The sequence below is a fragment of the Vombatus ursinus genome, unplaced genomic scaffold, assembly GCF_900497805.2.
Source record: "Vombatus ursinus unplaced genomic scaffold, bare-nosed wombat genome assembly UNPS02014779.1, whole genome shotgun sequence".
In the NCBI taxonomy this organism is placed as follows: domain Eukaryota; kingdom Metazoa; phylum Chordata; class Mammalia; order Diprotodontia; family Vombatidae; genus Vombatus; species Vombatus ursinus.
The window spans coordinates 41371719-41397242 of NW_020954557.1; the positions used below are offsets into that span (position 1 = coordinate 41371719).

A 25524-nucleotide genomic window follows, 5' to 3' on the forward strand; every position below is an offset into this window, starting at 1 on the left:
TGCCTTTTACATATCCCAGCTGTGTGAACTGAGGCAAGTCATACAACTTTGTTGGCCCTCAGTTTCCTTATCTGTAAAATAAAGATAAACACTTAGTACTTACCTCAGAGACTATTTTGAGTATCAGTTGAGATAATATATGAAGAGTGGCTTGAAAATCTTAAAAAACTTTATAAATGCCAATTATTTTCAGTATAGTTGTTTTTACCAAGAACACAGCTCAAAACCAGAAGTTAAGAAAAGGCCTGTGAGAACAAAAACTATTGTCACAAAGTCCATACACTAACACTTTACTCATAGAAGCCCTCACTCAGAGCCTTTTTATTATTATTTGACAAAAAAAAGAATGTGGTTAATTTCCAAACCAATAGCATGTTAAAAATGGGGAAAGGGACTGCTAGTGGCAGGTATAACAATAATAGCAAGAGTTGCTATTTGACAGTCAGGGAGGAGACAGAAAAACTCCAAAAAGCAGACACAAGAACTTGAAGTGGGCATTAGTCTGAGGCCATTTAGCCCTGTGTAACTCAGAAGGTGCTGAAGGTGTCATAGCACAACTGATGATCTTTAACTATCAAGAAAAGGGTGAAATGACAAAGAAATATGTCATATCTATTAGAAGAATTTCTGTCCAAAATAGTTTAAGTTAGAAATAGGTTTGAGTTTGGAAAACTTAGCTATCTAGAAGGACTAATTGCCAAACAGTTCCATTTAATTGGAGTTTTACTGTAATAGTGTTATAAAATTAGGGGAGAAATCAGATTTTATATTCTAGCATATAACAACATTATGGGTTTCTTTACTTTGAACTTCTATCAACTGTTGTCATTTGTAGAACATTTTTATCTGAATTGATCATCTTATCAGATACTTCCATTCCGTTCTTCCCCTAAGAAGCCTCCCTTTAGAAGATACTTGTAAAGGCTAGATTTAGCTTTAAAACATCTTGTCCTCCCAGATCATTCACTTACTTTCTGTCATTTTCACAATGGCCTTATCCACTGACTCCTTCCCCTCACCCACAAAGCATGGCAGCTCACTCCCATCCTTTAAACGAACAAGCCTCTCTACCTTGCCATCACTTCAAGCTGTTTTCCTCTGTCTTTTCTTCCTTTTCCTTAATGTGAAGTTTTGTCTATTTCCTTTGAAATCTCTAACCTGATTGGCTTTCTGTACTTCTTGTGAAAATAGTGTAACACAGAAAACCTCTGATGTGGATAGATGTTAGGTTGGTCCCAGAACAGCAATTTATAATGGGCTTCTGTAGTGCTCTAATTACGAAACTAGGAAATTGAATCTCCTTATTTTATTTAAAAATGAAAAAATAAAACAGGGTGAAATTCTTTTCAGCTAAATAACTTTTGGTAGGTTCTTTGAATAGGCCAAGTCTTAGAAAAGCAATTTAGCTGCCATGAGAAGGGGTTTGTTGGATCTTTTGGTTTCTTTTTTAAATATTTTTAGCTTAAAACTGTTTATATATTGGCAATATTCACTAGATTTTTTACCCTGAGCAATTTCAGTTGCCTTCTTGCAAAACATTTTAGGGATTTTCTTGCCCCTCCTCACCCATAGCATTCCCCAAAGCCAAGTTTCTTAAGAGAGTTCAGACGTCAGTGCACTGGCCGGTCAGGGGTCTGGCTATGCTGGCATCCTGCCCCCACATCCACCCCCTCCTCACTGGCTGGTTTTGACTATGGAATATGAACATCCAAAACTCGACTTTGGTTAGTTAAGAAGATTCAGTTGGACTTTACTAATGAAGGGTCAATTCTACATTATCCTTTCCTGTATTGTTTTGTTTTTTTTTATATTCCCTCCTTGCCTTTTTTTTTTTTTTAAACCAGACCTGTGATTTTATTGGTAGAAAGACCTACCCTACCAATTGTAGGTCGTGGATTGTCCTCCAAGTCTGGAATGCCTTCCATCCTCTGCTCTGCCTACAGGCTTCCTTTAAGTGCCAATTAAAATACATTCTTTCGCTGGAAGCCTTCCTCAACCCCTCTTAATTCCAGAACTAAGTTTATTTTCATTTTTATTTAGACTTCATCCCTAACACCATTTGATAACACAGTGACATAATAGGCACACAATTTTTCAAATGCATGGTGTTTCATAAGTAGTTTCAAGTAGAGTATCATTATTTGGTAGTATATTTAAAGATTGACACTAGGATTATTCAGTTTTTATGTGTTATGTAATACCATAATATTTGTTTAGTCATGTGTTGGTAAGAAATTCAAATGTAGTTTGTTTTTCTTCTGTCAGTTCCTTCCTAGTCAGATCTACCTTTTAATGGGAGAAAGCATCAATACGGAGGCCTTCCATAAATTTCCAGGGTTTAACCTTTAATTACAATTTAATGGCATTTATGTTGAAAGCACTGACCTTCCCTCTGTTGATTACTTCCTATTTATCCTGTATATAGCTTACTTTGTATGTATTTGCTAGTCCTTTCCCCCATTAGATTGTAAGCTCTTTGAGGGCAGGAACTGTCTTTTGACTCTTTTTGTGTCTCCAGTGCTTAGCACAGTGCCCGGCAGAATAGGAATTTAGTAAATTTTTATTGTTTGACTAATGATTAACTTCTGCTCTCCTTTCACTGCCTTTGTGACTTATCACCTCTTTTAAGACAATCTTTCCTTCTTTTTTGGAGAGGAGGGACAATTGGGATTAAGTGACTTGCCCAGGGTCACACTGCTAGTAAGTTTCTGAGGCCAAATTTGAACTCAGGTCCCCCTGATTCCAGGGCTGGTGCTCTATCAACTATGCCACCTAGCTGCCCCCCAAACAATCTTTCAATAGTAGTAGCTTAAAACCTATGTAGAGCTTTTATAAGATACTGTACATTTACTATCTCCCTGACCCTTCTCAGCGCATTATCTTTATTTTACATAGAGCGAGCTCATAGAGGTTATGAATTGACCAGGATTACATATCAGTAAGTGGTAGGTTATGAACTCAAACCTAGGCTTTTTGACTCAGAACCCAAGATATGAAAGAATGGGGTAGATGAAGAGGTATCCACAAACTGCTCCTCTCTTCTTGCCCTGTCTATGAATGTCTGAGGCTGAATTTGAACTCTTCATGACTATAGGCCCAGGACTTATCAGTTGTACCTATTAACCTAACCAATTTGGAGATAGTTGGGTGGGGGCTGAGTTGAATATTGCTTTTGTTGTTCAGTCATTTTCAGTTGTGTCTGATTCTTTATTAATCCATTTGAGGTTTTCTTGGCAAAGATACTGGAATGGTTTGCCAATTCCTTTTCCAGCTCATTTTACAGATGAGGAAACTGAGGCAAACAGGGTTAAGTGACTTGCCCAGGGTCGCACAGCTAGTTAGTGTCAGAGGCCAGATTTGAACTCTGGAAGATGAGTTTTCCTGACTCCAGGCTTTATCCACTGTGTTGCCCAGCTGCCTAAATTGGAGATTCTAGCCTAGCTCAGAGCTCAGAGCCTAGTATTCTGAGTTCATAGTCCCAGCCATCACTATTTCACACTTACCCTAGTCACTTGCCTGGAGGTCAGATTTGTGATTTTGGGCTAGAACAATGACCCTCTGTAGTTTCTCCTTCAATTTTCTGATTTTTACTTAGGCATTCTTTTAAATACCTATTAGATAAAATAACATTTCAAATGCATCAAATTTGTTAAAGATTTTAAAAATTCCTTTGGTAAACCTGGAATTTGAGTTAAAGAATAATAACACATGCATTATATAATGAGCATTATATTAATAATCTTGTTTCAATGTTTTCTTTCAGATACAGATGAATATAGACCTCCTGTATGGAAATCTTACTGTAAGTATGAAAACAAAAACGCAAACATATTGGCTATACAAAATATGTTACTATAACAAATACAGAAGAAGCAGCAAATATAAAATCATTAGTCTGAGAATTTTTGAATTTTGACTCATTCATTGCACAAGTACATAGAAGGATGGTTTAAGTTTTTATGGTAGTCATGATTATGATGGCACACAGCCATCTCTGCAGGGTTTATTAATGGTCTGCATTTTTGGAAAGCTTAGAGTTCTGCAGTGGTCATATATGCATCACATGTGCGCAGAACTAGATTTCCTGGGATTGGAGCTGGGTGATTCAGAACTCCAGATGGATTTGGTAGAGGAAAAGGGAAACTAAGAATTCAATCATTCATATTAGTTTCTTTAAAAATTTTTTTTAATTTGATTTTTTATTTGTGGAATAAAACAAGCATTTCCATAATATAGTATAATTAAAAAAAGATGATTTCACATGAAACTGCACATCTGTTATGTACAACTTGCTATTCCTTTGAAATATATAATAAAGTTATGTAATTTCTTCTTTTTCCCTTTTTTTTCTTCTCTCCCCCCATCCTAGAGATGGCTACCATTAGACACCAATATGTATGTATGTATGTGTATATATATATGTATATATGTACATATATATGTATAGATACATATAGATATATACATAAAATCATTCTATACATACTTCTATTTATCTTTGGATACAGATAGCATCTTCCTTCATATGTCCTTTATAGTTGATTTCAATTCCTATTTTCTTTGCATGGAAGGTGGACACGTACTTCAGAAAGCGACCAAGATAGGAAGAAAAGGAGCAATGATTCAAAAGGAAAAGCACATTTCATTTAGGAATAACTTTTCCACCAGAGCGTGGACAGAGGCATATTGAGTGCTGCATACCTCATACCTTTTTCCATCTTGCATATTTTTTTAATACATATGGAATCCTCTATCCCAGAATTTATTATCCACATCCCTAGAGTTATGATGATATGTTTTGTTTGGTCTGAACCTATGGTTTTATTGGTTTGGAGAACTCCTAATGAAGAAGTCCCATCTTTGCAGATCAGCAGATGTTTTGCAACTTGTAGTCTTAGAGAGTTGCCTGGGGCCCTCAGAAGGTCAATGACTTGCCTTCTGGGGTAAGTGGTGAGTCAAGTTTTCCTAAGTAGGAAGCTGACTCTCTAGCCATTCTGCCACGTTGACTTTCTAGGAGGTTGTTCAGAGAAGTAAAAGTTATCATCACACAATGAACTGACCAGCTAGAAAACTGGTCCCCGCTCAGCCATCCCTTCCTAATTAATACAAACATCTCTCCCCACTGAATCAGCTGACATTATTGGTCTATTCAAAGGATTGAGAGAGGACCATGGGGAAATTGATGAGAACCTTGAATATGTGCTTCAAAAATAAAATGTGTAACAAAAGATGTCATATCATGTTATCATACAATTTTGGTAGAAAAATTGCTCCCCCAAACCAGTAAGCACTTGACACTTTCTTTACTCATTCTAAGAATTAGTACACAAATACTACTATAACCTAAGTTTTATTAAATATAAGATAAAATAGATTTTCATATTTTAGTTTCATTTATAAAATATTTTTTCAACACTTACTATAAAATATTGCTTTCTATTTTAAGTGGATTCACTTTAAGTGGACTTTTTCTACTTATTCTATTTCTATTTATTTTCTATTTTTTTTCTATTTTGATAATGAGGACTACCTGTATTTTTGAGGGAATTTCCTACAAAAAATGACTACTAGGATAACAAGTTATTTTCATTTCTCTTCTCCGACTACTAAAGTCTAGTCTCTCACCATTTAGCAGAAACTTAGATTTTTTTCTCCCCAGGTACTAGTAATCTCTAAGGTCACTTCCACCTCTGAATCTTAGAAATCTACTGGTCCCAAGATGCCAATAGTTTAAAAGAATCAAAGGAGAAAAAAATAAAAGCTAGTCTCCATTACTTACAAATTTGAGAGCAACGATACTTTGAATTTGGAGATCTTAGAAGGAGTTAGAATTCAAACAAAAACCACTTTGAGTAACTGAAAGAAGAAATTGGTATTTCATTTACTTATTTTTTTTAGAAGCTGATATTTTCAATAGAACCTTTTAACATCTTTATAAATGTAAAGAGTTTGTTTCAGTTACCTAATATTCCGAAGTTTCTGAAGACTAGACTAAAAGAGGAGCTAAATTTTGCTTCTCACATTATGGTGGCTATATGGTCCCCAAACACTTGTAGGTAGATATATAGTTTTCCATTTTAAGCTCATTATAGCAAATAAAATACAAACAGCCCATAAAATTGCCATAGGTGCTTTTTCATTTGCTACTACCTTTCCATCTCTGGAGTATGTAGTTCAAAGGGTACCTGGGGTGACTAATGTACTCTAAGCATTTTTTGTCTCATAATACCACTGACTGGAAGCCTAATTAACATTATTCTAGGCACTCACAGTTTTTAAGTCACCATTTTTCTTTTCTTTTTTTTTTCTGTGTGGTGACCAGTTTTCTTCTTATTACTGAAGGCAAAGCTATTTATTCAGCCAGTAGAGCTGTTTTATGACTTTTGTTGAAATGTGGTGTGCTTTCTCCCCATAAGGCTGTTGATTGGTGCCCATAGCAGGTGCGATTTTTTTGTTTTCATTATCTTAAAAAACCAACAAACTCAAAACCTTATAGTTACCATTTTTAAGGAAAACAGTATTTCCAAATATGGATGGCAGTTCTGTTGCACTGTATAGTTACTCATAGCTTTAATGGCCTGAACCTAGTACCATGGCGATAGCTGAATTAGGATAAAATTAAGAGCCTGAGGTCTGTTACATCTATCAAGTACGAAAATCTTTCCTTTTAGAAACCATCATGATTAAACTCTAGTTATTAAGTTTATGTGGAAAGGCCTATTTTAAATTAAGCTTTTTCCTTCCTAACATCTACAACATTAGAGCTTACATGGCACCAATAGGGGATTGACTTACCACCTGTGAGACAAGGCAGTGGGTTCATCTGAACCACTAAGTCAGGGTGTTATCTGAATTGCCCAGTAGAAATCAGGAATGAGGGGCAGGGATTCAGGAAATTTAGCTCGTAATTACTGTAGCAAGCAAGCAGTTGGGGAACAGGGTAACGCCCAGTCTCTGGGTCAGTTAAACCTTGGTGTATAGGCATTCTGGAATCTTGGGCTGTGCCATTTAATTTGGTTATCACTGCCTTACATTTCTAAAAAGATAAAGCAAGAATCAAAATATAAAAATATCCCCCTAAACTGAAATACACTATCATTTTGGTCCCTGTGGAGAATAGGCTCAAATTTAAAGTGGTTACTGCCAAATGATCACCCCATCCTTCTCTTGCAGGTGGGTGTAAACACTTGACCAATTGCTTGCTTGCCTACAGGACATGCCTAGTGTCTTGGCCGCTGGGTAGATTTATTGCTGGTGCGGGCTGTGTAAGTCACTCCCTGGGGGATGCACTGGCTCCTCTCATCTGTCTTGGCTCTAGCAGTCAGCAGTCTATGCCATGGACTACTGTCACTGGACTTCTGATGGCTCCTCTCACCTTTCAGAGCTCACTAGGTCTCAACCTGGTTTATTCCATTCTTATATTCATCCGTCTAAGAGCAAAAATGGGTAAATGCGGGTGCTACTTCTCATCCCTGCCCAGAAGCTTAGAGCAGTTTCTTGCCTCAGCTAACACCAGAGAGAGAAAAAAAATTTTTGATTTGGTTTGTTCATACCTTTTGCACGCACCCCCTTTTCTGACTCAGTGGCCAATTAAAAGACTTTTCTTCAGCATGAAATAAGTGGACAGGAAACTGTCATAGAATACCTGTGTATACCGTGAACTGGGGGCAGGGTCCTTCCATTATACATTATCACGTACTTTCTAGAAGCAGGCTCATTAGCCCTCCACACAGATTGGGAGCAGTTAGAGTCCTTAACTCATGCTCTGAGGAATGGATCCCCATTGGCTAGCTCCTCCCTCCCATTATAGAAAAAAAAAGTGTGTTGAGTTCTAAGCCAAATCTAACCTCCAAAACTTGCTCTCTGTGTGACCCTCGGTAAGTCACTTAACCTCTGTGTGCCTCAGTTTCCTCAACTATTAAATAGGTATAATAATAGCATCTACTTCCCAGGATTCTTGTGGGGATCAAATGAGATGTGATTCATAAAGTGTTTAGCACAATGCCTGGCACATAGTAGGCACTTAATAAGCCCTTCCTTCTTTCCTTCCTACCTTCCTTCCTTCCTTGCTTCCTTCCTTCCTTCCTTCCTTCCTTCCTTCCTTCTTCCCTCAGTGTAATATTTTGATTTTAGATCATTTGAAAGGCACAGTATGACTTTAAGTAAATTCCACTAGGCATGCCTTTTTAAAAAATCTAGTTTAATGGAACTTTTAAAATAATATGAGGTAAAATCTCTCTAATTTAGGCCAGTAAAAGTCAGTCTCTGAAGTAGTGTGACAAATTAAAGAGTAAAATACAACTGTGTTATGTGTAAATACACAGTAACTTGAACAAGATAAGCAAAATTTTTCTTGTAAGATCTTTGGTAGTTTTTTAATAGGAATATTTAAAATAAATGTGTATGTTTATCCATGTATATCCAATCAAGATCAAGGCGCACAAAAGGGTTGAAAAGGAGGTAGGTTTCTCACATACCTTCTCAACAACATCAACAAAATGGAAACATCCAAAGATAAGAAAAGGGGCTAAAAAAGCACATGAAAAAATGAATTCACCCAAAATAGAAAATATGCAAAGTGATGAAAAGTGCCAATACAATAAAAAATACCACAGAGCAACTGGAAAAGATAAAATGCCTGAAGCAAAACAGATGGGAAAAGAAACAATGCAAGATATTCATGATGTTGTCAGATAGATGAATGACACACCTACAGAAATGAGCAAGAATTAGCATTGTTGAGAAAAGACTGTATAAAAGTTGAAGAAAGTTGAAAAACACAAGGGAGAAACTCAAACTTGAATTAAGATTCTAAATAATCTGGAGGAAATATCCATCACAACCCCTAATTATGAGGGTTCCCCAAGTTTCTGTCCTAGCCACCCTCTACTGTCTCTTTCTTGGTGCTCTTATCAGTTTCTACGGGCTTAACTATCAACTCTAAGCACATGACTCACAGATACATCTATCCGGCTCCAGTCTTTTCTCTGAGCTTCAGTCCCACATTACCAATTGCCCATTGGACATTTCAACTAGGATGGGCCAGAGATATCTTAAACTCAACTTGTCCAAAATTGAACACATAATCTTCCTTCCCAAACCCTCCCCTTTTTCAAACTTCTCCACTTATGACAAAGTGCCCACCATCCTTTCAGGCTCCCACATTTATAACCTCAGCATTATTCTGGGCTCCCCACTCTCCTTCACCCCTCACGTCCAATCTATTGCCAGTTCTTGCTGATTCTGTCTTCACAGCATCTCTCACGTCTGATTCCTTCTTTCTAATTCCCTGTCACCACGTCGGTTCAGGATTTCATCACTGCTTTTTAGGTTATTGTAACTGCCTCCTTATGTGGCTGTCTGCCTCAATTCTCTCACAACTCTAGTCCATCCTAGACACTGATGCCAATGTAATCTTCTTTAAGTATAGATCTGATTGTGTGCTGCTAAGGACAAAATATAAACTCCTCTGCTTAACCTTTAAAGTTCTATACAGTCTGGCCACCACCTGTCTTTTCAGTCTCACTGCACATTAGCCTCCCCACCCCAACCTGTCTTGTACTTGGTAATCAGACCAAACTGGTCTTTTTAATGTTCTTCAAACATGATATTACATCTCTCAGTTCTGTGTCCTTGCATTGGCCATACCACATGCCTAGGATGCCTCTCCTTACCTCTATCTCATAGAGTCCTTTTTTCTTTTTCTTTTTCTTTATTAATTTTTAAAAATTTAATTTTATTATGTTTCTAATTAACAAACATTTATTTTTTCTCCCTCCCACTTGCACAACAGTAAAAAGAAAAAAATTGTAATAAATATGCAAAGTCAAATAAAGCCAATTTCTACATTGACATTGTTAAAAATAAATTTCATGTTTTGTGTTCTTCATTATGATAGAGTCCTTTTTTTCAAGGAATAGCTCAAGCACCATCTTTCACATGAAGTCTTTCTGGATCCTCCCAACTGCTAGTGACCTCCCTCTCAAACTGTCATGTATTTAACCATTTTGTATAATACTTACATTTATTCACTTTATATTTATATTTAGGTACTCAGGAAGTGCAGTGGATAGAATGCTGGGCCTGGAATCAAGAAGACCTCAGTTCAAATCTAGCATCAGACTCTTATTAGCTGTGTGCCTTGAGCAAACCATTTAATTTGTCTGCCTCAGTTTCCTCAACCATGAAATAGGTATCACAGTAGTATCTACATCCTAGGGTTATTGTGGATGAAAACATATTGTATTTGTAAAGCATATAGCACAGTACCTGGCACATAGTAGGTACAATATTGATGATAACTATTTTATTATCATTATTCTATGTATATTTAGATATGTACTTGTCTCCCCCATTATAATGTAAGTTCCTTGAAAGAAGGAATTGTTTCATTCTTTGTACTTGTATCTTCAGTGCAAAGCACAGGTCCTTACACATAATAGGTGATTAATAAATACTTATTGATTGATAACAAAACTACAAATATGAAGAATATAACAAAAAATCTGAAGGAATCCATAGAATCAACCAACAGAAGACTAATTACAGTGTAAAACAGTATAACAACTGATTCAGGTTGTTGGAGAAAAAGCAGACTAAAAAATACTGAATTATCTAAAGAACTAGAAAATATACAGAATCAAGTAACAGAATAAGGAGCAATTTCAGGATTAGTAACATCCCAGAAAAATGGGGAAAGACAAAATATATGAACACATTTAAGGAAATGGTCAAAGAAAACTTACCAGACTTAGCAAAAATCATACAAAAATAGATTTGAATTTTTAAAAAAATCTGTAATTCACTAACAGTGAGAAATACAAGACCCACTGTTCCTAGCCACATTACGGTCAAACTCTATTATGATGAAGGAGAAAAAAAAGTCCAAACTGTGAAAAGAAAGGCAGAAATTTCATACCAGGCAATTTTAATTAGGTTGATAGCAAACTTCTCAAGGACTCCATTCCAGTCATATTCTCCTCATCACTCACAAGTATTCTACCTCTATGACTGAGAATTCTGAAGTTCCTCTGATTATACCCTCCCTATTTTCCTTGTCTCCCTATGCTTTGCTCATTCTAGCTTTCCCATTTCATTGCCCCTGATCTGGTCTCACTTTCCTCCTTTCAAAATCTTGATTCTATAGTTAACCAATTCAATTTCACGTTGTCCTCTGTTTTCAGATCCCTTGCTCTCTTGTCATGGGGTTATAGGATTATAGATTTAGAGCTTGAAGGAATCTTAGGAGCTTTAAGTTCAACTTCCTCATTTTACAGAGGAAGAAAATGAACCACAGGGAGTCACAAGGAGGTTAAGTGACTTTACCTGGGTCACACAGCTAGTATGTGTCTGAGACAGGATTGAAATACATATCTTTGTGAATCCAAATCCGGTACTTTATTAACTCTATCACTTAAGCCTCTTTAAAAAGGCAGTTTTTTATCATTAGTCATTGCTTTCCAAATCCCAGTATTGAATGATGTCCACCATCTGCCTTCTCATCTCCTTTTAATGTTCTGTTTAATACTGCTGAAGTCACACAACTGTGCTGATTAGATCCACTACAAGCCTGTTATTTTGTCTTAACTGGACCGTCACTGCTGCCTAGCAATCTTTTTATTCCTTCCTGTTTTGCTCCCTATCACATTTTCCCCAAACCTTCTGTCCTCAGTTCATCTACACCTTTCCCTTTTTGTTCCTCTCAACAAAAGACTCACCTCCTGTTTTACTAAGTAAATTGAAGCTATTTGTTCTGAGCTTCCTGTTCTCTCCAATCCAACCCTCAATGCCCCTCAACATCATCCCCCATTCTTTCCTTCTTTTTCTGCAGTCCTAGAGAAAGATGATTTTCATCTTTCCAAAGCTAGTCACTCTACTTCAATCAATTGATCAACTAATCAAATCAGCAAGTATATGTTAAATGTCTGCTATGTATAAAATACTGTGCAAACTGCTGGGGATGAAAAGATAGAAATGAAACAGTTCCTGCCCTTAAGAAACTTATAATTTATAAAATGAAATGTATTCTATTTTACTTGTGCTCTTGATTCCATTCCTTTCCATTTCCTCTGATGTGGCCCCATTCCCTTTGGCTTCCTAATTTTCTTTCATTTTTTTCATCAAATATAGATATTTTTTATTAAGCATATTAACCACATCTTCTTTTTAGCATTGAGCACAATACCTGCTGTTAGGCTAATTCTCATAATTGCAAATGAAGTCCTAAACCACTACTACCTACTGATTAAATACCTATTATGATAGCTAGCAAGCATAGTTACAAGATGGCCGTGTGAGAAGCATTTAGATGTTGAAGAAGGAAGAAAAGACAAACATTGCAATTCTGATATTAAATATAAATGGTATAAATGTTGCAATAAGAAACTGGATGAAAATGTCAGTCAACAAGCATTTATTAAGACAATGTGTCATGCATTGTACTGAGAATAAACTATTTGTCCTAACTATGGAGAGTGTTAGGAACCTTTCTTCTCAGTCATTTTTGGAAATATCACGAATTATGAACTGGGATCCAGTTACCTTCTAGCTATTTGGAATAGAGGGTATTCTAAGCTTTCCTCAGCCCCATCCCTGCTCCTCAGCTCCATCTAGGAAAGTTTGAGATTGATGGAATACAGGGGGCTCTTGTCCATCATAAGTATGGCAGGGCCTCTTGATCCAAAACTGACTTGTCATCTTGGAAAACTGTGTATAAAGAACCGACCTTCAGATTTGGAGGAGCTTGGAATGTGGAAAATAAGATATTGTCTCTTACCCTCTTGGTTAGGAGGGATGGGAGAAGGCTGAAGAGGAGAGAGGAGCATATGATGACTTGACCACAATAGTCAACTCTTCACGACGTGGGTCTTCGAAACTCTTTTCCCCTTTCCACTGGGCTAAAGAACAAAGCCTTCTAGTTTCTCCTTCCCTTTCTTTCTTTCCAAAGGGGCATTCATTCCCCAGTGGTCAGAGCCTCAGGGTTTAGTTTGGCCTTGTTTGGTGGCAGCATAGCAGGCCCAGTTGGGCTTGGGAGAGATATTAACAAGTAATCAATTTCTATCCTCTTTTTAGGATGAACGCATGATGTTAGGGTGATGAGAGGCAGCATAGCATAGCAAGTAAAGACACAGTTGGCTTAGGAGTCAGTAATACTGAAGTTCAAGCATTCCCTCTGACATATACTGGCCATTTGACCGTGGTCAAGACTCTTAACCTCACAGTGCTCCAGGCAGTTTTCTAAGACTATAAGTTCTTAGGATCATAGATTTTAGAGCTAGAAAGGACCTTAGAAGTTATATAGTACAAACCTCTCTTTTTATAGATGAGGAAATTGAGGCACAGAAAGTTAATTAACTTGCCCAAAGTCACGAAGGTAGTTAGCAACAGAGTCAGAATTTGAATCCAGGTCTTTTAGACTCCAAATATGTTGGTATATCAAATTTGTCCCCAGGCTCTCCCTGAATTGGTCCAATTAAAATATTGCGGTTATTAACAAGTGCATTTTCATTATGTTGAATTAATTATTTATATATATGCATATATCTGTTTATATTGACCTAGTAATTAGTCAGTGTATTTGATGGTCCCCATTAAATACTTCTCTTTCAAGCAAAATGGTATATGCTTATTTAGTGGGATTCAGTTCACCATGCTCTCCAGATGGGAAGGGAAAAAGGGTTTAGCTGGCCATTGCCCCCAGGACAGTCCCCTGAGAGCAAAGATTTATGTCCTTGCTTATAAGTGTAATTTTTTTAAAATGAAGAATACAAAGAAATACAGAGAAACCTGTATAAAGCAATGAAAAACAAGATCAACACAACAGAAAATGTACATGTATTAACTACAATTATTTGTGGGAAAAGGAAACAAAGTCCAAGATGGCTTGTATCTGGTCATCAAAAAAGACACCAAGCAAATGCATTTATTTGCTTATTGTCTGTTGAGTCGTTTGGGTCTACTTTGTTAATTTCTAAGGGTTTCATGTGGGATTTTGTTTCTTGTTTTCTCTGTTTATTTGATCATTTGTCTTTGTTGATGGTTATTCAGTTTGTAATGTTTAAATTTTTTAAAATTCCTTGCACAAGGGCTCTTCTGAAGTTCTTGAGAATACTTAAAAATGTTTTGTTGTCTTAAACAGTTCAGTAATTTATCCCATAACTTTGTTTACATCATGAATAATTCAGCAGTCCATTCCAGCAGAATACAGAGGTGAACTTCAGCCCCGATTAAATGATCAAAAATTTTTAAATGAGAGGGGTCTGAATTAATGATACTTTGTGGTTTTGTAGGGTTTTAAGAAATTGGTCCTGTTGACAAGTACTTTTCCCCCCCTGAATATGGATTGATTACTTTATGTCCTGTTTATAGTTTCAAGAGTTGTTTCTGTTCTTTATTATTGAGAGAAAAAGAATCTTGACTGTAATGTCACCATTGAAATCCTACCTAGAGGCCTTTATCCGAAAAAGTCTTTTCTTTTCTGCTCCACTCCCCCAACTCTCATGCATCGCCATATGTCCAATTAACAAGGAAAAAGCAAGCCTTTAGTAGACTTCTACTACATGTGCCAGGTACTAGGCTAAGCACTGGGGATAGGAGGAAAGGCAAAAACAGTTCCTGCCCTCAAGGAGCTTACAATCTAATGGAGGAGACAACGTGCAAACAGCTATGTACAAAAAAAAACCTATATTCAAGATAAATAGAGAAGGAAGTCTCTAGCGTTGAGTGGGACCAGGAAAGACTTCCAAGAGAAAGTGGGATTTTGACTGAGACTTGAAAGAAGCCCGGGAAACCAGGAGGCAGAGATGAGAAGGGAAAGAATTTCAAGTGTGGGGGAATATTCTGGAGCTTGGAGATGGAGTGTCTTGTTTGAGAAACAGCAGAGACCAGTGTCACCAGATTATAGAGTACACAGGGCTGTGCTGTGGAAGGGAGCAGGGAGTAAGGTGCAAGAAGACTGTAAAGGTAGTGGGAGGAAGCTTATGAAGAACTTTAAAAGCCAAATGGAGGGTTTTATTTGGATTCTGGATGTAATAGGGAGCAACTGGAGTTTACTGAGGGAAGCTGGATGGCATGATGAATAGAGTGCCTGGCCTGGAGTCAGGAAGACTTCTCTTTCTGATTTTAAATCCAGCCTCAGACTTTTAGTAGCTATGTGACCCTGGGCAAGTCATTTTACCCTGTTTGCTTCAGTTTCCTCATCTGTAAAATGAGCTGGAGAAGGAAATGGCAATCCACTGCCAAGAAAACCACAAATGGGGGCACAAAAAGTAAGACACTTGTGAAAAACAACTAAAGAACAACTAACCAAGGAGTTTATTGAATGAGGGGTTAGACTTAGTCTGATGTGTACTTTGGGAGATCATTTTGATAGCTAAGTAGAAGACAGACTGGAGTGTGGAGACTCTTAAGGCAGAGAGACTAACCAGCAGGCTGTTAGTGTGAGGGGATGCACCAAGGTGGTGGCAGCGTAAGAAGAAAGAAGGAAGTATGTTTATATGAGAGATGTTGCAAAAGCAGAATCGACTGGAAAGAGATTTTGAAATTAACATGAGAAAAAAGATAGAATCAAAACTTATTTCTGTGTTCAAACACTGACACTCTTATCACTCAAGTTTTTTCTTGCCTACAGCATGGGTTAGTTTTATATTTAGAATTTGAATTTTTAATCCCACAAGTATTTTTGAAGCACTTAATATATGCAAAGTACCCTTCTTAGCACTGGACAGGATGGGGATATAAAAACAAAACAAAAAACAAAAACAAAATCCTCGCCCTTAAGGAGCTTGTGTTCTACTGGGAAGAGACAACATGTTAAATAGTTAAGTAAATATAGAATAGTTTTTGAAAGGAGAGAGCATTTACAACAAGGAGGATCAGGAAAGACTTCCTGTAGGAGGTGGCCCCTGAATCAAGCTTTGATGGAAGATAAGGTTTCTAAGAGGAGGCAGTGAGTGGGTAGTGTATTCCAGGGCACTTGAACAGCCCAGGCAAGCTCTCCACAAAGGGACAAAGGTGAAAGATGGAATGCGAAGTTCCGGAAACAGCAACTAATCTAATTTTCTTGTGATATAAACTTTGAGAAGGGGTATAACGTGAAATAAATCTGGAAAGGTTGACTGGAGTCACCTGGGGAATGGCTTAAATGCCAACTTGAGGAGATTCCAATACGTCCAAGAGGTTTAGCCAAAGGAGATTCTGAAACCAGTGGACTTACATGATCAGACCTGATTTAAGGAGACTCGAATCACAACTTTCTACTTGTTGGTAACATTTTACATCCTGGTGGCCATGATTAAGCCTGAGAAGTTAGAGGTCCTCACAGGTGATCCAATTTCCTAGAGCCCTTTTCGTTGCTGCTGAAGGAAACCTAGAGGTTCTCTGAGCACAAAGCTAAGCACAATAGATTTGTGAACTTAATGTTTCTTTTTCTGTCCCACAAGGTGGATAAGGTGACAAATTAGAGACATTTCATCATGAAAAACCTTTTCTAGCCTCCCTCCCCCCTCAAGGCAATCGGGGTTAAGTGACTTACCTAGGGTCACACAGCTAATACGTATCTGAAGTCAGATTTTTTTTTTAAGGCAATTGAGGTTAAGTGACTTGCCCAGGGTCACACAGCTAGTTAAATGTCAAGTGTTTGGTCTGAGGTCCGATTTGAACTCAAGTCCTCCTGACTCCAGGGCCGGTGTACTACCCACCATACCACCTAGTTCCCGTCTACCCTTTTCTTAAGGGAGAGTAAAAGGCGACAAAGTTTTTTTGGGGGGTAGGGTATCATCTTCCTTTGCCATTAGGATTAGACCTAGGCAAACTTACGAAGCAAGCAAAGTTTGGCTTTAGGGACTCCAGTGTTTCATCCATCTTCTTATGTTTCTTTCCATCATTGCTGTTGGCAGAAACAACTTTCCCCTACTCCCACCAGAAGCTTAGTACATTCATGCTCCACTTCCTCACCCCCATTAAAACCTATTTTCTAGGAAATATCTGATAAAAATCACTTACCCAATGAGCTATAAATAATAACTAGCTAGCATTTATATAGTGCGTTAAAATTTGCAAAGGTAAAGTCCTTTACATGTTACCACATGTGATGATTCTCATAACAACTCTGTGAATTAGATGCTTTTTTTTTAGCCCTATTTTATAGATGAGAAAACTAAGACTGGGTTAGTTAGAGAGGTTAAGTGATTTGCCCAGGATCCTACAGCTAATAAATGTCCAAGGCAATATTTGAACTCAGGTCTTCCTAACTCCTAGTCCAGTGCTTTATCCACTAAACTACCTAGCTGCCTATGATTAATAAAACTTAATGCGTTATTAATCCCAAATGTGTTTGCATTTTAATGAGGACAGAATCAAAAGAATGACTTTCTAATTGTGGGATTCTATTCATCCATAACTGTAGGATCTTTCCCAGTCCTGGTTAGTTCAGGTTAGTTCAATCAAGATTTCTTTAATGAACGACTTCATACCTTTCATAAGAAAGTGCCTCTGCCTACTGTTCTTGGAGTAGTATGTTTCAGTGATGGAACCCCATGTATCATGATATTTTTGTAAGGAATTTATCTCATCTAAAAACTCTCAATTATCCACACGAAGGCGAGTGAGGTGAGAAGAGATTCAACTAATACAAAGCAAGTTCATTTCCAAATCCTTGGAATGTTGTCAGAGGTTGAAACTGTAAGATGTTGAACATACAGTTGAAATCTGAAAGATTTAATCAATTATTTTTCAAATGTTTAGATAATTATACATATATACATAATATTTCTTAGTATTTAATAATGTCAAAGATTTAGAGGTGAAAGGGACCTCAGAGGCCCTTCATTTTACAGATGAGGAAACCGGGGTCCAAGCAATCTCAGTGGCTAATCAAAGGTCACATAGGTAGTCAATATCAAAGGCAGAATTTGAACCCAGGTCCTCTGATTTCAAGGCCAATGCTTTTTCCATTCTCCCATGCTGTCTTAACAATGTAGTGCGTAGATTTCAAAGTAGTACATACACTTTAAACCTAATATGTGATATTAAATAGGCAGAACTGTATGAGACACATTTAGTAAAGGAAGTGAACTACAACATATGTTGGAGTGTACGTTCACTCCTAGGTGCTCACACTCAGCTCCCTACCTCTCCAGAACTAGAGAATTTAGCCTGGAATCATTGCAAATAATAGGCAAAGCTAAGGAGCCACTTCCAGATAGATGTGAGTTGACTCCACAATCCATGCCTTCTTTTGGCAGATTATTTCAGTGTCTGAGGGATACTCACTTCTTTAGTATTCCCTTAGTTCTAAGTGATTCTTTTGAACAAATGTGCTTTGAAAGCAGATTCAGAAGGAGTTACTTCCGTTACATTCCATAAAGTTTTGATTTTTTTTTATAGGTAATTTTAGAACTCACAAGTTCTCATAAATTAGAGCAAAGTCCAAGTAATCTGTTATTTTGATTGTTTTTACCCACCCCCTTGGGCAACTAGGTGGTGCAGTTGGATAGAGCGCTGTGCCTAGAGTCAGGAAAACTCATCTTCCTGAGTTCAAATCTGACCTCACACACTTACTAGCTGTGTGACACTGGGCAAGTCACTTAACCATGTTTGCCCCAGTTTCCTCAACTGTCCAATGAGCTAGAAAAGGAAATGGCAAACCGCTCCAAGATCTTTGTCAAGAAAACCCCAAATGGGGTAATGAAGAGTTGAATACAAATGAAACACCTCAACAATACCTACCCACCATATTCTATTGATTTTATTTTCAGGATTGAGATTTGGCAGGCATGTTTTAATCATTAATGTTTATTGGTTTATATCAAGGGCCTAATTTATGTAATGCATTCAGAAAGGATTAAAGAGACTTTATTATGAAAACTGTAGTCTCTTAATCTGCGCAGATCTCTTTTAAGATAAAAGACCATTAGTAGAGATTGTGATTTCTTTATTAGCATTTGAGTTGTTAAATTCAGTTCCATCTGGCTTATTGTTTGGTTGTTATTATTTACTTATTCCATGCAGATTCCTAGTCAAGTGCTAGGAATTAACATGAGGTATTAAGAGGTTAAGTGACTTACCCAGGGTCATTCAGCTAATAAATTTCAGAGGAAGGATTAGAACCCAGTTCTCCAAGCATAGCTTTCTTTCCACTTTGCTAGCCTGCCCATGCTTTATGTATATCAAAATCTAAATCTAATCATTAACATGACTATACCACATTTCTCCCCAGGTATCATCAAAAGTAGGGTTTTTTTTTTCTTTAAAAAATCTCTGAATATCCAGAAGTTTTACATGAAGAAGACAAATAACTTTTCTTTCTTCTCCTAGTGTATCAGCTACAACAGGAAGCCCCCCATCCTCGAAGGATCACCTGTACATGTGAGGTGGGTATCAGTTTCAGTCTTTGGGAAATTATCTAACTTTACTGTTAGGAAAATTGTAATTTAAATATATTTCTCTTGACATTCTTCTGATTTGACTACTACTTACCTATGAATTATTTGGATCAGAAGAGGAAAAAAAATAAGGTATAGTTTTAATTGAAGTTGGATGAAAAAACCCTGTTCCTATGTTTAAGCACTTTGGGAAAAGTCTTTCCTTAAAAAAATCATTTCATTGTTGATTTAACAAATAGTATCATTAAGCAATAATTGTAGCGTTATTAAATTACATAAATGTTATTAGCATATTGTTATGCAGATAAGGGAAGAATTCTTAGAAAGAATCTGTCATTTTCACATATGACTCAGAACAGAATGATCGGGGCTTTAATAACATGTGTTTAGATCACAAAGAGAATTAATTTACAGAATTAGGCAGGGACTTACTAGACCACTATTTAAAAGTCCAATTGCAATTTTCCTAAATAGAGTTATTCTCTCTTGCATAACAGAAATACAGTGGGATTGAAATTGTTTTTTGTTTTGTTTTTTTCAACAATTGAATGGAAAACATTTTCTCTATGGAAAAATTTGAGAGAGAAATAGCATATACATATAAGTAATGGGTACTGAGCTCTAGTTGAATGCTTTTCTTTGCTGCAGCACCATGATCCCATGTGATAAACTATTTTTATACATGGCAAAAATAAAAAAGAGAAAAATTTTCCTTTGAAAAAAAAAGTTCTTTCTTCTTCTATATTCCAACCAGGAACAACTTATCTGTACTCTTTATGGCAGTGAATTTCAACTTACTCCTTTGAAGAATCCAGAAATGCTAAAAGGAGAATTTTCTTTCTTAAAGGAATCAGGAAATTAAAAATCAAAGCAGAAAAACTCTACAGAGATACTTAGTGTGAGAGCGGGTTTGCTATGGAACTTTCCCATTGAACATCTTATGCCAACTGTATACAATTTCCATATCCTCTACCGTGTATTTAAGTTGTCAAAGGTATTGGACTAAATGGTCCCAAGGTCTCTTCCATCCCAGTCATTTTATGATTCTAATATTGGGACCAACGTTTTAATGTTGTCCAGAGTGCTATGAACCTTAGTTTTCCTTTTTTTTGTAATTAAAACTTAAACTTGGTGCCTTTATAGTAGCATAAATTACGTGTTTTCATTTCATTCACTCACCTATCTTGGTAGTGAGTGTTACCACCATCCTCTACCCCAAAAGGATTAGAACTATTAGGGATTATCGACATGTTTATTTTGTAACTGAGTCTAAAACACTGTATTGTTGACATCACAATATGAGAATACTCAGCAGCGTACCCATCTTAATAGGTAAAGAAATCATCCTCACTGCAAAGATGAATTTCCCCTTGGTGAGAAGAGAATAGATACAAAAAGCTCATAACCTTTCATGTCAATCACAGGTAATACCCCTAGAGTGACACTAAGTTTTTCATGAGTACCTTCTATGAAGAGAACATTTCTTAAAAGAAGTGGCAAGCTGCTTTTTATCCCTGGTTGGATGCATGAGAGGGTTATAGATGCTTACTAGTTCTAGTGCTTGAAAAAGAAAAAAATTCCCAAGAGATGGTAGCATTAGAGTGGCTGCAGACTGGCTTAATTTTAACAACTGATTTTGCTCTTTATTATGCCGTGGTTGTTGTTGTCACTACAGTGCCAGCACAGTAGTTAGCACATAGGAGCATTTGCCCAGTGATAATTGAGATACTTGAATTAGAATGGGGCTCTGTGTATGTGAAAGTGTTTAAGGGACAGAGTCACAGAGTGGACAGAAGGCTAGTCTTGGAGGTAGGAAGATGTGGATTCAGACTCTGCCTCTGACATATGCTGGCTATGTGTGTGTGACCATGGCCAACTCATGTGATCTCTCAGTGCCCCAACTGACTCTCTAAGACTATAAGTCTTAGAAAAAATTATAGATCTGTGTTTTTTTGGGGGGAATGGCTATATTGAAGTTCCATTTCCTGATAAATAGAGTTAAAAAATTTTCTTTTGGTTGTGAGAATGCAATGAAAATCATGTATGGAAAATATTTTATAATCATGAGGTATTATGTAAGTTATGCTTTTATATTAAATACTGTGTATAGTTTACAGTGACACGACAGACTTTATAACTTAATAGTTCACATGGTGTATTTACACTGTTGTTTTTGTTTTAGTGGTGTCTGACTCTTCATGACATGACCCCATTTGGGATTTTCTTGACAAAGATATTGGAGTGGTTTGCCATTTTCTTAAATGACTTGCCCACAGTCACACAGCTAGTCAGTGTCTGAGGCAAAATTTGAACTCAGGAAAATGAGCACTCCTGACTCCAGGCCTGGTACTCTATCCACTGTGACATCTAGCTTTCTGCTTATTATCATCCCCGTTTTATAATTGGGGAAACTGAGGCAGACAGCGGTTAAATGATTTATCCAGGATCATACAGCTAGTCAGTATTTGAGTCTGGATTTGAACTCAGGAAGATAGTCTTCCTGACTCTAGGCCCGGCACCCTGGCACCGCCTAGCTGCCCAGTTTGTTACACAGGGGCAGGGAATAGGGACTAGACTTGAGGATTCATTGGTATAAGAATCTCCCTCTACCATTCAATACCAATCAGCACCTTCTCTACAGCATAGAGTCTTAGAGAGCTTGCCAGGGGATTGAGAAATTCAATGACTTGCTCAGGGTCACGCAGCACATAGACAAGCAGAGGCAGAGCTTGAGGACAGGTCTTTCTGCTTCTCAGGCCAGGTCTTTATCCTCTATAGTCTATACTTTGCCTCCTCTTTATGTGTAGAGTGTTTTGATAAGTGGAATTTAGCTGCTCATATGCACAACTGAGTTATTCCAGATTGAGTAGAAAAACATACTACAGAATAAATATTACGTATATAATTAAACTGATGAAATAAAAAGTTTAGGCTAGTAATGAGTAAACAGTAAACAGATGACAATGATGATAACCACTTATATTTACATGATGGTTTCAGTTTTACCTAAAACTCTTCTCGTACCTCTGTGAGGATGGTGATGGGAAAATGTCAACCCCATTTTACAGATAAGGCAATTGAGTTTTGGAGACATTGAGTAACATGCCCAAGGCCACATAGCTAGTAAGAATCAGATACAGGATATTTATTGTTCATTGACTTGTAGTGAGCTTACATTGTTAATGCTTTATTATAATTTAATGTTGATTTTACTTTAGACTAACAGCTATACAAATACTGCACATGTATAGAAATGCTGGCTCTAAATTGGGTGAAGCATCCCATCATTTCACCACTTCTTTTTTGGTGAACAAATCTAATTCCTCTTGTACCTGACAGCTTTTCCAACATTTGAAGACAGCTGTCAAAGACCTCCTAAGTCTATTTTCCCCCTCTAGGATAAAATGTACTCAGTTCGTTCAAGCGGTTCTGTATGGCATGGTTTCTAGTCCTCTCTCTCTCATCATGCTCGTCAACTTAATCTAGATTTGATCCAGTTTGTCACAGTCTTTCCTAAAATGTGGCACACAGAATTAGTACTGAAGATGTGGTCTGACCAGGACATACCAGCACCTCCCCATCGTGTGGACATTATGGCTTGTTAATGAAGCCAAAGATCCTCTTAGCTTTTTGGGTTATTGTGCCCAAATATTGTTTGGGCCCAAATAGTATTTGCCTTGTTCCATCCATCCATCCATCCATCCATCATTAAACATTTATTAAGTGTTCATTATATGTCAGGCGCTGTACTGAGTGCTGGAGATACAAAAAGAGACAAAAGACAATCCCTGCCCTCAAGGAGCTTGCAGTCTAATGGATTATTCACTCATAGTGAACTTGCCATCTACGAAATTCCCAGGGTTTGCTTTTTTTTTTTTGGTCATGTGAATTATTGTGATCACCACACCTTCTCTCTGCCCCATCCTATACATGTGCATCTGAATTTTTTTTAAACCAAATATAGGATTTTATATTAGGAAAGCTAGTTGACACAGTGGAGAGAGCTCTAGGCCTGGAGTCAGGAAGACCTGAGTTCAAATCTGACCACACACTAGCTGTGTGACCCATGGGAAGTCACTTAGCCTCTGTTTGCCTCAGTTTCCTCATCTGTAAAAGGAGCTGTAGAAGGAAATGGCAAGCCACTCTAGTTATCTTTGCCAAGAAAATTCCAAATGGGGTCACAAAGAGTCAGACACTACCGAAACAATTGAACAATAACAACAACAAAAGATTTTACATTTATCCTGATTCAATTCCATTTTATTAGATTTGACTCAGTCTTCTGGCCTGTCAGGTCATTTAAGAAGCTTCATTGTATCATCCAATGTATTAACCATCCCTCCCAGCTTCATGTCACTTGTAAGTTTGATGGGCTTGCTGACGATGCCGTTATCCAAATACTTGATACAGGTATTGAATAGCACAAGGCCAGGGATGGAACTCTGGGCCACTCCAAGTAAATACTGATTTATTATTAATTACTACTCTTTGACTCCATGTTGAGACCTAGTTTTGAATATATTTATCTATGCTATCATTGAACCCACATAGCTCCATCTTGTCCAAAAGTCTACTGGGGAACACAGTGCTGAGTCCAAATCTAGGTATACTATACCTGCAGAATTACCCTCATCTTCCAGTCTATTAGGATAAGAACTGGACTTGGGATTTCATTGGTAGGGGGAACTCTCAGGTTAGGAAACTCCCTCTCCCAGTGCAGGTTAGCATCCTCTCTACAACTTATAATTTTAGAGAACTGCCCAGAGCTGAGAGGTTAACTGATTTGCCTAGGTCCGTATGTATCAAAGGCAAGACTTGCTGATTTTGAGGCCAGCTCTGTCTATCCACTAAACCAATCCACTTCTTAGGTTTTAAAAGCCTGTGACATCTAGTATTCCCAGGCAGTCTCTTATCTAAGTGCTACCTAGGTCCAATCCTACTTTGCACCTGAGATCAGGCATGTTTAGGCTGACATGGCTGTAGACTTCTAGTTTAATAAGTCAGTTTAACCAGGAATGAGATTAGTCTGCTTTGACTTGAACCAGTGTTGGCTCACAGGGATCACTGTTTCCATCACTTTATCATGCTTCTGAACTACCTATTTCTTTTTTCATCTTGGAGCAATTGCTAGAAGGAGATTTAAAAGTGGTTATAAATCAGTAAATCCAACTGTTATTTGCAGAACACTTTGGCCCTATGATTGCAAGGTTCAGAGTGGCTGATTAGAAGGAAAACAACTGGAGGGAGAAGTAAAACAGAAACCACTTCGTAATTCTTAGAAGTCAGACGTGGGCTTTTTGGAAATATCTGCTCCCTGTGGATTTAAGTTAAAACAAGAATAGGTGGAAAGGTAAACCTGTATGTATACATATATATATATATATGTATACATACATGTAAAATACTATATATATATAACATATATTTATATATATTTAATTGTTAGAGAAAACAATGATAAAAAGTGAGGAAGAGAGTAGAATATAAGAGAATAAAGCTTTCTGGTTTGAAAAGGAATTCAGAAACACAAAAGGATACTCTCTAGTGAGCCTGCATGATATTTCCCTAAGGGGAAAACCACTGCAGACCAAGTAAAGCTTGTGAAGGATTAAGGATAATAGCCGTTATACAAAGTTACTTGTAGGGTTTAAAAAATGATAACATTAAAAAAATCAGTCAATCAATCAACAAACTTTTTTTTTGGCTAAGCAATGGGGTTAAGTGACTTGCCCAGGGTCACACAGCTAGTGAGTGTCAAGTGTCTGTGGCCATATTTGAACTCAGGTCCTCCTGATTCCAGGGCCGGTGCTCTATCCATCAACAAACATTTATTAAGTTCTTACTCTGTGCTAGTTGTTGAAATCAAGTTTTCTATGTGTATTAGTCTTTCTGTTTTATTAGGAATATTGCCTTGTATTTGTATAGAACTTTAAACTTAGAGAGTGCCTGGAGTTCATCATCATCATAGCTACTTTCTGTATAGTGCTTTCAAGTTTGCAAAGGGCTTTGATCTGTTATTTCATCTGATGCTCACGACAGCTCTGGGAGGTAGGTGCAATTATTATGACCACTTTACAGATGACGGAACTATAGATGAAATTATTTAACTTACCGAGGGACACATAGTAAGTATCTGAAGCAG

The 25524-nt window shown here is 37.3% G+C and overlaps 1 protein-coding gene across 1 annotated transcript in view; it reads left to right on the forward strand.

Moving 5' to 3' along the window:
- CHN1 (chimerin 1) overlaps window positions 1–25524 on the forward strand; it is a 273107-nt gene that overhangs the window by 46886 nt on the left and 200697 nt on the right. Inside the window, exons 2-3 of the mRNA XM_027865946.1 lie at window positions 3764–3802; window positions 19315–19370. Of these exons, the coding sequence (XP_027721747.1) occupies window positions 3764–3802; window positions 19315–19370 (95 nt within the window). The remainder of the gene's footprint in view (window positions 1–3763; window positions 3803–19314; window positions 19371–25524) is intronic.